Genomic DNA, 15,794 nt, shown 5'->3' with positions numbered 1-15,794 from the left:
TTGCCAGAACATCTGAGAAACTCAGAAAGATTTTTTTTCCAAACACATTTCAGTGCATTTCAGACCCAACCAAACTCAGAGTGAAGTTGAAGCAAGATCATGTTTGCATCTGCATGCACTATCAGCCCCCTTATATGGATATTTTTTGGAATTCACACTATAGTTGTTGAAATATAACGGCCTGTGCTTTTAATACACGCAGTAGTCTTCACAAAGGTGGTACATATATATTCACTGCTTAATCACTAGCGAAGCCTCTTCAGTATGTCATTACCTGCATCAGACAGCTGACTGGGGGTTCTTAAAGTGGCACTACTCTGTTTGCACTCCAGATTTGTGGGATGTTGATGAAGCTATTTCTGCTTTGTATTGCTGTGTTACATTCTGTTATCCTTTCATAATGGCCATTAATGGTCTTTAAATACCGTGACAAGAATGACAGCAAAGAAGCAACGTCTGTCACAGAGAAACATCAGTGATTAATTGAAACTCTGCTGTAATATACACCAGAAACAGGTACAGTTATGTGATTGTTTCTGACATCAGGAATATCATTTGTTACTGACTTATTAATAATTAAAGTACTAATTAATGCTATGAAATATAAAACCAAAGTAGGAATTGATGTCACTGTATTAGTAAAGTAACTTTCAGAACTAAAGTTGCTTAAAAACACAGGAATAACATCTCACAATAAATAATTAAACAATTACATTAAATCTCTTTAAATGAATGTAGGTCAATCTGACTTTCAGTGGACTGCAGTCTGAAGTGAAATGTTTCATTAATATTTTATCTATTAAAAAAATCAAAACAGATTTTACACAAAGTTTACGGTTTCTTTAAAAGAAAAGCCAATTTTCCAAGGGAATTTGTATTGCTTTCCAAGGCATACTTGCCCCTCCCAATATGGCGATCGGGCTCGCGTATCGCTTACTGAACAGCGAAGCCACACGTCAATAGGTACTGTGTGCAGCTGTCAGCCAATCAGGAAGTGGGTTACTGGGCGTACAGTAAACCCGTTGCTATGGACACAGACTAGAACTACATCAACTTCAGCTCGTAAGTTTCTCGCTAAAATGAAGTTTTTTACACGGCGGTAGGAGTTTGATAGAATAGTTTATTTTGTTAGCAGACGATTACCAGAGGTGTTATTATTCTGTAAGTATTCTAATTTCACGTTTTACGTTTTTACTTTGAAAAATTTTTGAACACTTGAACGTGTATGGCGCTGGGCGAGCATCGCAATATAAGTAAACGTTTCTCACCGTTAGTTTTTTACATTAGCACGACATCTAAGAGGACCAAGAGTTAAATACATTTTCTGTCAATGTTAAAAAGCACATTAATGGGTATATTTAGCTTATCTTTGACAAAAGGGTTGTAAACGCAAGCTAATTTTTCGTACTGATAAACAACGCTTTGTTTATACGTTAGAAGGTGAACGAAGCGTGTTTTTCAACGTTTGTTACGTTACGTTTTTTATTACATTAGCAAAGCAACGAAAACTATTATTTAATTGTAAAACATTTACAGCAGCTTTGTAGGCTGTAGTGTGAAACCACTTTTACGAACAAATGTCGATTAAAAAGGGCGAAATTTAAATCAGTTCTTTTTATTTGTCGGTGAAACCAATTTACCCCGACCCCAGTTTTTTCTGGGGTCAGGGTATTTTAGACATTTTTAAAATTTGTGTAATCAGAGCAGCATAAAAGATAATCTATTTCCAACTCAAACAGCACGTCTGTACTAAACCCATCACCATTTGGCACAAATGTACCTGTTCTCAACTCCTTGTGTAAAGCTTAACATTTCCCTGGTATTCTTTTTACTCTCTGTGAATTCTAGGTTAATGTTGCTTTCAAGTTTTCCTTTTTTTAAAGCTCTTAAGAGGCTCGTACTCGTCGTCCTCCGCTTATCTGGGACCGGGTCGCGGGGGCAGCAGACTCACCAGAGACAACCAGATGTCCCTCTCTCCAGACACCTCCTCCAGCTCCTCTGGGGGGAGCCCAAGGCGTTCCCAGGCCAGCCGAGAGACATAGTCTCTCCAGTGTGTCCTGGGCCGTCCCCTGGCCCTCCTCCCGGTGGGACGTGCCTGGAACACCTTCCAAGGAAAGCGTCCAGGAGGCATCCGGTATAGATGCCCGAGCCACCTCAACTGGCTCCTCTCGATGTGGAGGAGTAGCGGCTCTACTCCGAGCCCCTCCCGGATGCCCGAGCTCCTCACCCTATCTCTAAGGGAGTGCCCGGCCACCCTATGGAGGAAGCTCATTTCAGCCGCTTGTATCCGGGATCTCTTTCTTTCGGTCATGACCCAAAGTTCATGGCCATAGGTGAGGGTAGGAACGTAGACCGACTGGTAAATTGAGAGCCTTGCTTTTCGGCTCAGCTCTCTCTTCACCACAACGGACCGGCACAGCGCCCCCATTACTGCGGCAGCCGCACCGATCCGTCTGTCGATCTCCCGGTCCATTCTTCCCTCACTCGTGAACAAGACTCCAAGATACTTAAACTCCTCCATTTGAGACAGGAACTCTCCTCCAACCTGAAAAGGACAAGACACCGTTTTCCGGTTGAGAACCATGGCCTCGGACTTGGAGGAGCTGATCCTCATCCCAGCTGCTTCACACTCGGCTGCGTACCGCCCCAGTGCATGCTGTAGGTCTTGGCTAGAGGGGGCCAGCTGGACCATGTCATCTGCAAAAAGAGGAGACGAAATCATCTGGTCCCCAAACCAGACCCCCTCCGGCCCTTGGCTGCGCCTAGATATCCTGTCCATAAAAGTTATGAACAGGACCAGTGACAAAGGGCGGCCCTGCCGGAGTCCAACATGCACCGGGAACAGGTCCGACTTAGTGCCGGCAATGCGGACCAAAATCCTGCTCCGCTTGTACAGACACCGGATGGCCCCTAATAAAGGGCCCCCGACTTCATACTTCTGGAGCACCCCCCACAGTGCATCACGAGGGACACAGTCGAATACTCTCTCCAGGTTCACAAAACACATGTAGACCGGTTCGGCAAACTCCCATGAACCCTCGAGTACCCTGTAGAGGGTATAGAGCTGTCCAATGTCCCACGGCCGGGACAAAAACCACACTGCTCCTCCTGAAGCCGAGGTTCGACTATCGGCCGGACTCTCCTTTCCAATACCCTGGCATAGGCCTTACCATGGAGGCTGAGGAGTGTGATCCCCCTGTTGTTGGAACACACCCTCCGGTCACCCTTCCTATGAAGGGGGACCACCACCCCAGTCTGCCAGTCCAGAGGCACTGTCCCCGACCGCCACGCAATGTTGAAGAGGCGTGTCAACCATGACAGCCCTACAATATCCAGAGACTTGAGGTACTCAGGGTGGATCTCATCCACCCCCGAAGCCCTGCCACCACGGAGCTTTTTAACCACCTCGGTGACTTCAGCCTGGGTGAAAGTGTCCAACCCTGAGTCCCCAGCCTCTGTTTCCACCAGGGAACGCATGATGGCAGGATTGAGGAGATCCTCGAAGTACTCCTTCCACTGCCCGATAATGTCCCCAGTTGAGGTCAGTAGCCTCCCACACCCACTGTAAACAGTGTTGGCAAAGCACTGCTTCCCCCTTCTGAGGAGGCGGACGGTTTACCAGAATCGTTTCAAGGCCAACTGGTAGTTCCTCTCCATGGCCTCAACAAACTCCTCCCAGGCCCGAGTTTTTGCCTCTACCACCGCCCGGGCCGCAGCACGCTTGGCCTCACAGTACCCGTCAGCTGCCTCAGGAGTCCCACAAGCCAACCACAGCCGATAGGACTCCTTCTTCAGCTTGACAGCGTCCCTTACTGCCGGTATCCATCACCGGGTTTGGGGATTGCCGCCGCGACAGGCACCGCAGACCTAACGGCCGCAGCTATCGCCAGCAGCATCGACAATAGATGCGGAGAACATGGTCCACTCCTACTCTATGTCTCCAACATCCCCCGGAATTTGGTCAAAGCTCTCCCGGAGGTGAGAGTTGAATACATCCCTGGCCAAGGGCTCCGCCAGACATTCCCAGCAGACCCTCACTATGCGCTTGGGCCTGCCTAGTCTATCCGGCTTTCTCCTCCTCCAGCAAATCCAACTTACCACCAGGTGGTGATCTGTGGACAGCTCAGCCCCTCTCTTCACCCAAGTGTCCAAAACATGCGGCCGAAGGTCTGATGATACGACAACAAAGTCGATCATTGACTTCCTGCCTAGGGTGTCCTGGTGCCAAGTGCACTGATGGACACCCTTATGTTTGAACATGGTGTTCATTATGGACAATCCGTGACTAGCACAGAAGTCCAGTAACAAAACACCACTCGGATTGAGATCGGGAAAGCTATTCCTCCCGATCACGCCTCTCCAGGTGTCACTGTCGTTTCCCACGTGGGCGTTCAAGTCCCCCAGCAGAATAATGGTCCCCGGGAGGGGCGCTATCCATCACCCTTGACAGGGACGCCAAGAAGGCTAGGTACTCCGCACTACCGCTCGGCCTGTAGGCCGAAACAACCCTATGGGTTGGGGGCAGGGATGCGGCCCTCTCATCCACTGGGGTAAACCCCAACACGAGACAGCTGAGCTGGGGGGCAACAAGCAAACCCACTCCAGCCCGCCAATTCCCCCCGTGGGCCACTCCAGAGCCACTCCTGCGTAGAGGTGAGCCCGACTATTTCTAGTCGATATCTCTCAACCTCTCGCACATGCTCCTGAACCAAGGCTCTGTGGAACAGCCTGCCATGACACACCAAGGCCTACGGGCTTCTGTTGCATCAGCTGCAGATGATGTGTTTCAATAACTACGACACCACCCCGAGTTAATTTACAAAACAGTCTTATTTAAAACAAATAGCAAATATATTCAGTATAATAGTAGCCTGAACAAAATACAAAGCAATCAACAAACATAAAATATTACACCTGTTACTGCTTGTTAATTGTGTGGATGACCTAGGAAAAAGAAGTGTTCGTATATCTGGTTTTTAATTTGATTGAGTTGAATTTTCTGGACAAGGGCAACAAATGACAATTGAAGACATTTTTTCAGCTCTACAGAGGTAGCAGACATTACCAATCTCTTCAAGGCCTGGGGTTCAGGGAGCAGCTAATTGTTTTCTGTGCTGTGTTGATCTGTCTCTGAAGGGTGCCTCTGTCTGTTGCTGACTAGCTGAAATTCTGTCTTGCAATGCCGTGTGTAACAAATAGGTTTAATGCAAGAATGAAGTATAAGTAACATTCACCATATTATTTTGGCATGTTACAGGTGATTTTTCTACAGAACTCATTCAGAATGAAAGCTGTTCAGATCCAGCATTTCAGCTCTCTGCTTTGCAAAAATAAAATCCTCGTAGAGGAGGGCAAGCCAAGACGGGTGAGCAAATCCTGCTGTTTCTGTTGTTTATTGGTCTACAATAGCAATGTCAAAGTTTAAATACACTCAGTAGATATTTGAACCCTGTTTTCTTGATGAATTCTCACGCTCCCTATTTTTCAGTGGCCCACATTTTGGACATTGTCCAAACCTTTCTGAAGAACCTTCTTCAAATGACCGATTGCCCTAATAATTAGCTTGGCTCCTTATAGGGAACAAAAATCAATCCTTGACTGCAGTGACTTCAACTCAGCAATGTTAGGCCTGTGTTAGATAGATGGATGGATGGATGGATGGATGGATGGATGGATGGATGGATGGATGGATGGATGGATGGATGGATGGATAGATAGATAGATAGATAGATAGATAGATAGATAGATAGATAGATAGATAGATAGATAGATAGATAGATAGATAGATAGATAGATAGATAGATAGATAGATAGATAGATAGATAGATAAAACATATTTAAAACAACACTAGAGAGAGGATCATGGATTGTTTGAGAGAGTCCTGCCATTTGTTTAATTGGGATCAGATTGTACCAGGAGGATATGTTGGATGTTAAGACTGATTTAACAAGTGAACACAAGACCAAAGTTGAAATGTTACTGCTGATTTTAGTCTTACATCTCTATAGCAGGTGAAGATGTTGGTTGTGTTTTTGTGTAGACATTTTCTGTGTGCTGTGAGAAGGACAAGTGTTGTTGACATGTCTGTTAATGTTTCCACGTAGTTAAAGGTCTGAAGCTGTTCCAGCATCTACCTCTGGATGTTAGTTTGCTGGACCAAAATCAGTACTGTTTTATCTTTGCCATTACACCACAACGTTTTAGTTGTTGTGGGTGTTGAGGTCTAATGAATGCTAAACAAATGTTTGAACCAGCTTATTGACAGCCTGCTGGTAAATGACCAACCATCACTGCCAATTAAGTGTGCAACCAGACCTGTGGCAAATGTAAGAAGGGTCATATCTTCACTGTTGCTTCAGATGTTATTGGTGTACATTAAGGAGAACCCTGCTCAGTAAGATTGGCAATCTGCTATGAGCAATTGCGGGTTGAGGGAACTGAAAAAAGACAGAAGGCCAAGGAGTCTTTTTTAAGAGAAAGAAAACAGAGAGTTAAGGCAGCAACAGCTCCATCAATGGCACCATCCAGGAAATAGACAGCTAAACTCAGAAGCACTTAACTTAACTTAATGCCATCTTTTGGGTTACTCCTCCTCCGCATATTTTTGTGAAATTAATTTGATTTCCAAGTATATTGTTTTACTTCTTGCTTTCCTTCACTGTGAAGCTGCATGTCAGCTGCTAAATGTTGTATATTTAATAAGACTTTCTGGTACATTATTAATCAAGATTTTAAGCCTAAATTCCTTTTTGACCTACCCCTGAATTGGGCTAAGTGCAGTTAGATGTTTCTTTGTCTCTGTAACACTGATAAGTTGTGTAGTTTAAGCATTAACCAGTAAATGCAGTTCATCGCTCTGACTGAGTCAAGCATTCTTCAAGCATGTGTAACTGTTTTCACCTGTTAAGCTTTCAGTTGAGCTTTATATTTTAAAAAATAGTTTATCCATCAACAATCAGAGCCTTAATACTGGTGTATCATTTCACAGACATTATAGAGGCAGCCAGTGCAGAGTGGATAACAGACCCTGTTATGTTTGATTGCAGATGACTCCATCGGTTTTTACACAGGAAATGCTGCAGTCCACAGAGGAGCGCCTGTGTAACACCACAGAGGTTCACCTGCCCCTCATGCTCAAGACTCCAGAGAGCAACACCCTGCATCACACAGTAAATGTCAGGAAATGTTGTCCTTCCACCAGACATTTTAAGCAAGAACTTATGAGAAAAATCAGCTGTAACGGTTAGAGATGTCACAGTGACAGTTGGCCCTGAGAAGTGATGTGGACTTCAAATAAAAACTTGAGTCTGGTGCTAATAAAACATAAATGACAATCCTAACAAAGGGATAGTTAAAATGGCATAAAAAAAACAGAATATGACAGGTTTCCCATTATTACTTTAGTAAATAGAGTCAATCAGTGTGTAGTTTAATCTTGGTATAATTACAGTCGTTTCATGAAGCCCTTAGAGGTTTGTCAGATATCATCCACCCAAACTGACTGGCGGGGAAGGAGAGCCTTAATAAAAGAAGCAGCCAGGAGGCTGCAGAGCTCCAGAGTTAATGTAGGAAAATCTACCGACAGGACAGCTATTAGTTGTACAATCCATCAATCTACCATTTATTGAAGAGTGACAAGAAGAAAGCCATTGCTGAAATAAAGTAATGAAAAGTCCCTCTTTAAGTTTGTCACAAGACATTGTTAGGTTTATGATTATTGATTGATTAATCTTGATCAATAATTATAATTACAAATCATAATCTGACAAAATCAATTTCTTAACCAAAAATCCTCATTTATGAATCGAGACCAGAGATGTTTCTGGTGTTGTAATTGTGGCTCAACGCCTCTGACAATTACAACCGTTAAATACTCCGTAATAATTAATAACTATTGCCGGAGATGTCACTGTTTAATCGACCGTTTCTGCCGAAACGTGTGGAACTTGAACCTTATTTTGACTGACACATCACTTTTTGCACACAATGAAACACCAAGCGCTCTCTCTTTATCTATGTGAATATTTATTAATTTTCACCTACTCAACATGCAAAATTCTACAAACACACATCTAAATAAGCAAAAATCAACAAACGGTAGTGGGTATGTATTGAGTCAGCCAGCATTTTATGGCACTACAGACGAAGGAAAATGAGGATATGAAAGGGGTGTGGTGGCGAGTGGTGGGGGTTGGAGCGCAGCTCCGACTGTCCTTATGGTCTTCTGATCATAAAACTTCCCTCTTTACTCCTGAGCACAAAGGATTCTAACTTTTGGCGGCAAGCTAGCACAGTGAGATTGAAGACAAAGGGAAATGGAGAATTTTACCATGAGGTCGTTTTAACAGTCCAGTCTTGCAACGCACCCGCGTTCAGATAGTAAACGCAAACAGCTCTGGGGACGCGGCGGATCCCGACATCAACATAACACATCAAAGTTCAATAAGCAAGGTTATAATCAGCGATTCTGATCGCTTCTACAACCTCTGACCCTGCCCAGGCCTTCTAATAAAGAAATAAAAGATAAAATAAAAAGATTGGTTTTACTTGGTGTCGTCTTCTTCCTGAGTGAGGGAATTCGAGCGAGGAAAAGTGGGGTTAAGTTAATTGTGCGTCCACAATCAACTTCAGGGGAGCGGTCAGTCTTCGTCCTTTGGTCTTCTTGACAAAAAGGAAAAATATGATCTGACCATCAAAGTCGATTTGAAAATGAAACACGATAGCGGTTCGTCTCTCCGAAACTCCGTGTTCTCAGTTACGTGTTAACTCACGTCTGCGATCGGCAAAGTGAAATCTCTGGCCTTCTTAGTCCAAAAACCTCAGTTATGAATTGTTCGTTGTCCAACGAGAGAGAATGAATTAACTCTGCAAAGAGCTCTTCTCTTAAAGTGGTGCGCTTCAGTCACTAGACCGGTTTCTAGCAGAAGGCATGTTTTCAAACATGAGAGCCTTCCTATATAGCGCCCTGTGACGTCAGACTTGGGACGCCCAGTCATATCAGTCGCAATGCTCGATGGGATATGTAGGAGCGGGCTGTCCTGGGTGCAAAATGGCCGATGCCATTGGAGGGGCACAGTGACGTCCAACAACGTGCAGATAATCCAATACTCAGCAAACAAGTGGTCCAACAACATGTTGGTGAAACAGCATACATGTGGAAACAGGTGATCTGGTCTGATGAGACAAAATTTGAACTTTTTGACCTAATTGCACACCATTTCCACAGTGAAGAATTGTTCTAACCACATCATGCTGCGGAGTAGATTTTAGTCCAGTCAAAGCTCCAACCTAAATGGAAATAATCTTTTGCAGGACTTGAAAATTGATGCACAGATGTAGTAAGGAAAGCAAGTTGAGACATACCGTAAACAAAAACAAATACACGACGCCTTTCTTTTACACCTTTATTTGTTAAAAGTTTGAAAACCATTTGTTTTTTCCTTCCACTTCACATTTATGCCCATCTAGTATATAAAATACCAACAAAATACACAGCAGTTTCTGGTTGTTACTTACCAAAACAGGACAATGTTTTAGGGAAGCAAATGCTCTTGCAGGGCACTTTAGATACCAAAAGTACCTCTCTTCACTCAGCATGTGCTACTTGGTCAGAGTACTTTGCTGTCAAAAGTTCATTTAAGGCATTTAAAATTAATAAACACCAGCTCAGCAAATGTAACAAAAAATTTGCATCTCACCTTGTATGTCTTTCTGTTGACTTGTTAAATATGCAAATCCGAACTTGACAAGTCTGCAATTTAAGCCATGTATCCACCAGTGATAAGTGAAAGTCCTGCTCAGTATAAAGCAAATATGTCATAAGAGAGACACAACTTAGATTAACTCTAATAAGATGAGTTGTCCTATAAATAGGTTGTAAGACTTAAAGACGTGTAAAACTGCCGAAACTATTTTTAGTATTTTCCACTTAAGGTCTGAATCATGGGAACGGCTGCGTTGGCTTTGTTAAAAGCAAAAACCCCAGGAACCGCACGTCCTAATTAATAAAGGCTAGATTTGGAGATCTCTGCAGCTCCTCCATGTTGTGCCATACCAATCATTTTTGGACGATGTGCTCTGTCAGATGTTCAAAGCTTGGGATATTGTTTCATTACTCAACCCTGCTTTTAAACTTCTCCACATCTGTCTCCCTGACCTGCCTTCTGTAATCCTTGGTTTTGATGATGCTGTTCTCTAATGTTCTCTAACAAACCTTTGTGGCCTTTACAGAACAACTGCATTTATACTAAAAATAAATTACAAATATGTGAACTCTTAATATAAATTACTTCACTCCTGAGGACAGTTGGTTGAACTTTATGTAGGAGTATCAGAGTAAACCCCAATAAATACATGTCACACTATTCAGGTTTTCATTTGTAAAAAAAAATGTAGAAACCATAATTTTTCTTGAAATTCCCACTAAAAAAGCTTGAAGTTTGCAGGTGTACTGTTACAAAATGTGAAAAGGTTTAAGGCGTATGAATAATTTTGCAAGGCACTGTTTTGGAAGGAGCTATTTAGCGATATGCATGTACATGCGTGTGTGTTTTTCAGCTGTCCCCAATAAAACCGGACCGGCCGATTTTCCAGCCTTACCCATCAGAGCTGGTCTTCCAGAACTTCATTCCCTTACAAACCTACAGTTTGCCGCTGCTGCTTCTCAACAATGACAAGGTTTGTTCACATGAAAATCTGAATCTTTTATATAAATGTGATTTTAAAAACATTTTAGACCACTCCTGGTTTTACAAGCAGAAATAAATATATACCTGCTTGTGCCTTATTGAAGCAGTGTTGTTTGCAAGTAATGGAAAATAACTAGAAAAGGTCATGGTAGACTGAAACAGATGTGTAGAAGTAGCATAATCACTTGTCCACGAATTTGCTGTGTCAGCTGTATGACAGTTATTGTTTTGTTTTAGGTTGCACACGCTGTAAAGTTGGAGCGGGATATTTCAGAACAGTTCTATGTGGTTGGTCCAGAAAATGGAAGTAGCAAGGTAGCACCAGGAATGACTTTGAGTTTTACGGTATTCTTCACACCACAGGAGAGCAAGGTACTGGTCCTAATAATATTCACTGCAAAACATATAATCAGAAAGTCTTATGAAGAAGAATTATAATGTGCTCCTGGGAGGATGTGTTTTCATTCAGAAAAGATTCTACACAAGATTTGAACTAATCTAAAAGAAACTAAAGAAAAATACGGTGCAACTTTCTGGGGGAGACTTGCTGTTAATTATCAATAAAATAACTTAACTGACCTTTTTTAATTTCTTACCAAATCATAATAAATTTAGAGTTATCTGGTGGATTTTTTGTGGGATCTTAGTTGTGATTCTGTCATACTGACTTTCAGTTTGTTGGTAAGACTATGGGGGAAATTTACTGCCAAAAATCAAGAGCACATATTTTCAATTTGAGAGCAGCATTTCATTCTGCTTGTACTCAAACCTAGTAATGCTCGCACTCAAAACTTCTGCTTTCTTTCAAATATACTCTGTTCTCTCTCAAATCTTTGTTTCTGCGCTCTGATATAATGCTTCTTGCATAGATAATTTCTCCTCCTGCTTGCTTCATCCTCCATGCGTGCAAACTTGCTCTCTGCTCGGATCAAAACTGTGCTCCCAAGTTTTTTCCCCTGCTCGCAAATTCTTTTTGCTCTCTCTCAGATTAAAGTTGGATCATCTTTGGTCTAAACGAAGAAATAGACTGGCGGAGTACAACAGGGACTCAGCGCAGTTGGCAATCAATATAGTTAGACAGTACATGAGTGATTACGGACTTTGCGATGCATGGCGATCTCTTCACCCTAATCACAGAGAATATACATTCTTCTCACATGTCCATCAATCTTACTCTCGTCTGGATTATTTCTTAGTCAGCAGCTCATTGTTGACTGACATTTCAGACACTGAGATACACCCTATAGCTGTCAGCTATCATGCACCTGTCTCCTTAACTCTAGTAAATAAGAAAGAAATCCCACAAAGCAAAAACTGGAGGTTTAATACATTGTTGCTTAAGGACGAAGAGTTTATTAAATATTTAAAAAAAGAGTGGACTTCATATTTGGAATTTAATGATATCCCTGGGACATCAACATCTGTTCTCTGGGAGGCTGGGAAAGCAGTGATGAGAGGTAAAATAATCTCATTCTCATCACATAAGAAGAAAAAAGAAAACAAACGTATACAGGAATTAGAAGAAATCATTAAACTGTTAGATGCTTCCCAGGAAGAGGAAAAGTGGGGCAAACTACGTAAAGCCAAACTAGAATTAAATGAAATCATCGACAAAAAAAACCCAATTCTTTGTACAAACACTTCGTATACAAAACTTTGAACATGGCAATAAATCAGGTAGCTTTTTAGCTAATTAGCTAAAAATAAATAAAGAAAGAACAACAATATTTGCTGTAAAAGACTCGACAGGGAATACAGTTTATGATCCTGAAAGAATAAACAGCACTTACAGAGATTTCTACCAAGCTTTATACTCACCACAGATAGACCCGTCAGATAATAACATTGATCAATTTCTGGATAAAGTAACAATTCCTAAACTATCAGGTAATCAAGCGATGGCCCTGGATGTACCACTGACTTCAGCCAAAATCCAAGAAGCTCTAAAAAGCATGCCCAATAAAAAAGCTCCAGGCCCAGATGGATTCCCAACAGAGTTTTACAAAGAATTCTAGAATATTTTGGCCCCAATATTCCAAAGAATGGTGCAGGAAACCGAAAAAAATGGCAGACTTCCACCAAATATAAATTCTGCCAACATCACCCTCTTGTGAAAACCAGGAAAAGACCCAGTACTCCCTACCAGCTACCGACCCATATCCCTTATTAATGTCGATCTCAAAATAATCTGTAAAGCCCTCGCAAAAAGACTAGAAAAGGTTACTCCTCTCATAATACATCCTGACCAAACTGGATTTATTAAAGGTCAGCATTCATCCACTAATTCACGCAGATTACTTAATTTAATTGATTATTCCTACTGTAAAAATATTGAGACCAATATATTATCTCTAGATGCAGAAAAAGCATTTGATAGAGTTATCTGGAAATTCTTGTTTGCAACCTCGACTAAATTTGGTTTTGGAAGCTCTTTCATAAACTGGATAAAAATATTATACAGTTCCCCAGCGGTATGTATCAGAACAAATAACCAAACATCTTCCCGCTTCTGTCTTCAGAGGGGCACCAGGCAGGGATGCCCACTTTCGCCCTCGTTATTTGCTATTTTTATTGAACCACTAGCAGCAGCAATCAGTCAAACTAAAGATATTAAAGGCATAAAATGCAGGAATATTGAACATAAAATATGTCTTTATGCAGATGATGTATAAACCTCTGTCGCTCAGGTGATTGGATTGATAAATTCTTTCTCAAGAATTTCAGACTATTCTATAAATTGGTTAAAATCGACAGTTCTTCCAATTAATTGTTCTTTCAACAATTTTCCTAATATACAACTACAATCAGGGAATATTGCATATTTGGGCATTAATGTGTCTCCTAGATTGGCAGATTTAACAAAACTAAACCACATCCCGCTCTTACAAAAAGTGGAAGATGATCTCGCTAGATGGACATCTCTACCCATATCGCTCATGGGCAGGGTTGCTTCAATAAAAATGATGGTCTTGCCAAAAATCAATTACTTAATCTCAATGATTCCGAATAAACCGTCATCTGACTGGTTTAGATCTCTGGACTCCTCCATCACTAAATTTCTCTGGAAAGATAAGCCCCCACGTATTAGCCTAAAAACACTACAAAAGACCAAAGATAAAGGAGGACTAGATCTGCCTAACTTTCATCTTTACTTCTTAGCTAACAGGCTACATTACATCTCAAAATGGTTTAAACACAGTCCTCTAGATGAACCCTGGCTAGACGTAGAACAGACATTAAGCAATAATATAAAGATTTCCGATCTACCATTTATTAGCTCAAATATAAAACAGCATGTATGCTTCAAAAGTCTCAACGTCAGCACCTCTCTGACAGCATGGTGGGAATATCTAAAAATGACAGGGTCTTCACTAATCCCATGCAGACGTACACCCATCTGGAACAACCCTGACATCCTACAAAAAAATAATATGATACGTTTTCCACATTGGAGGAGTAAAGGAATTGAATACTTGGAACATATATTTGAAGGAATTCAGTTCATCCCATTTAACAGATTAATTATACAATACGGGATGGACAAGAATCAACAAATTACATCTATAATAAAAAATTAATTTAGACTTAATAACGTTGGGTTACAAATGCCATCAAGTGTACTAGAGTTCCTAAAACTCAACTCCCCCCAAATTAATGTCTAAAATATACAGGACACTGTCTAATATAGATAAATCAATTTCCCTTCCTACTACGAAATGGGTGGTGGACTTATCAGTTAACTTTGACCAAACATTCTGGTCTCAGATATGTTCCAGAACTTTTAAACTGACAAGTAACCCCAGTTTGCAATTAATACAATATAAAATCCTTCATAGAGTATACTATACAGGTCAACGGATGTTCAGGATGGGCTTGGCACCTTCCAATATTTGCTTACACTGCACAAGCAATATACCAGATAATTACAGGGGTTGGACAATGAAACTGAAACACCTGGTTTTAGACCACAATAATTTATTAGTATGGTTTAGGGCCTCCTTTTGCAGCCAATACAGCGTCAATTCGTCTTGGGAATGACATTTACAAGTCCTGCACAGTGGTCAGAGGGATTTTAAGCCATTCTTCTTGCAGGATAGTGGCCAGGTCACTACGTGATACTGGTGGAGGAAAACGTTTCCTGACTCGCTCCGTCCAAAACACCCCAAAGTGGCTCAATAATATTTAGATCTGGTGACTGCAGGCCATGGGAGATGTTCAACTTCACTTTCATGTTCATCAAACCAATCTTTCACCAGTCTTGCTGTGTGTATTGGTGCATTGTCATCCTGATACACGGCACCGCCTTCAGGATACAATGTTTGAACCATTGGATGCACATGGTCCTCAAGAATGGTTCGGTAGTCCTTGGCAGTGACGCGCCCATCTAGCACAAGTATTGGGCCAAGGGAATGCCATGGTATGGCAGCCCAAACCATCACTGATCCACCCCCATGCTTCACTCTGGGCATGCAACAGTCTGGGTGGTACGCTTCTTTGGGGCTTCTCCACACCGTAACTCTCCCGGGTGTGGGAAAAACAGTAAAGGTGGACTCATCAGAGAACAATACATGTTTCACATTGTCCACAGCGCAAGATTTGCGCTCCTTGCACCATTGAAACCGACGTTTGGCATTGGCATGAGTGATCAAAGGTTTGGCTATAGCAGCCCGGCCGTGTATATTGACCCTGTGGAGCTCCCGACGGACAGTTCTGGTGGAAACAGGAGAGTTGAGGTGCACATTTAATTCTGCCGTGATTTGGGCAGCCGTGGTTTTATGTTTTTTGGCTACAATCTGGGTTAGCACCCAAACATCCCTTTCAGACAGCTTCCTCTTCCATCCACAGTTAATCCTGTTGGATGTGGTTCGTCCTTCTTGGTGGTATGCTGACATTACCCTGGATACTGTGGCTCTTGATACATCACAAAGACTTGCTGTCTTGGTCACAGATGCGCCAGCAAGACGTGCACCAACAATTTGTCCTCTTTTGAACTCTGGTATGTCACCCATAATGATCTGTGCATTTCAATATTTTGAGCAAAACTGTGCTCTTACCCTGCTAATTGAACCTTCACACTCTGCTCTTACTGGTGCAATGTGCAATCA

At 42.0% G+C, this 15,794-nt stretch overlaps 1 protein-coding gene across 7 annotated transcripts in view; it reads left to right on the top strand.

Annotated features, from left to right (window-relative positions):
• The first annotated feature begins 1,031 nt into the window (after positions 1–1,031).
• Positions 1,032–15,794, top strand: part of hydin (HYDIN axonemal central pair apparatus protein) — a 182,219-nt gene continuing 167,456 nt past the window's right edge. For 4 of the 7 annotated variants that reach the window (XM_047349189.1, XM_047349161.1, XM_047349171.1 and 1 more), the window contains exons 1-5: positions 1,057–1,161; positions 5,258–5,365; positions 7,048–7,176; positions 10,559–10,678; positions 10,927–11,061. In XM_047349189.1, coding sequence (XP_047205145.1) covers positions 5,285–5,365; positions 7,048–7,176; positions 10,559–10,678; positions 10,927–11,061 — 465 coding nt within the window. In that variant the 5' untranslated portion in view covers positions 1,057–1,161; positions 5,258–5,284. Of the gene's footprint in view, positions 1,162–5,257; positions 5,366–7,047; positions 7,177–10,558; positions 10,679–10,926; positions 11,062–15,794 lie in introns of all 7 variants that reach the window. The other 3 variants (XM_047349195.1, XM_047349179.1, XM_047349154.1) reach the window with 2 other exon arrangements.

The sequence above is a fragment of the Girardinichthys multiradiatus genome, chromosome 2 (assembly GCF_021462225.1).
Source record: "Girardinichthys multiradiatus isolate DD_20200921_A chromosome 2, DD_fGirMul_XY1, whole genome shotgun sequence".
NCBI lineage: Eukaryota > Metazoa > Chordata > Actinopteri > Cyprinodontiformes > Goodeidae > Girardinichthys > Girardinichthys multiradiatus.
Note: the sequence above shows the minus strand (reverse complement) of the source record. Positions and strands in the feature narration are given on the sequence as shown.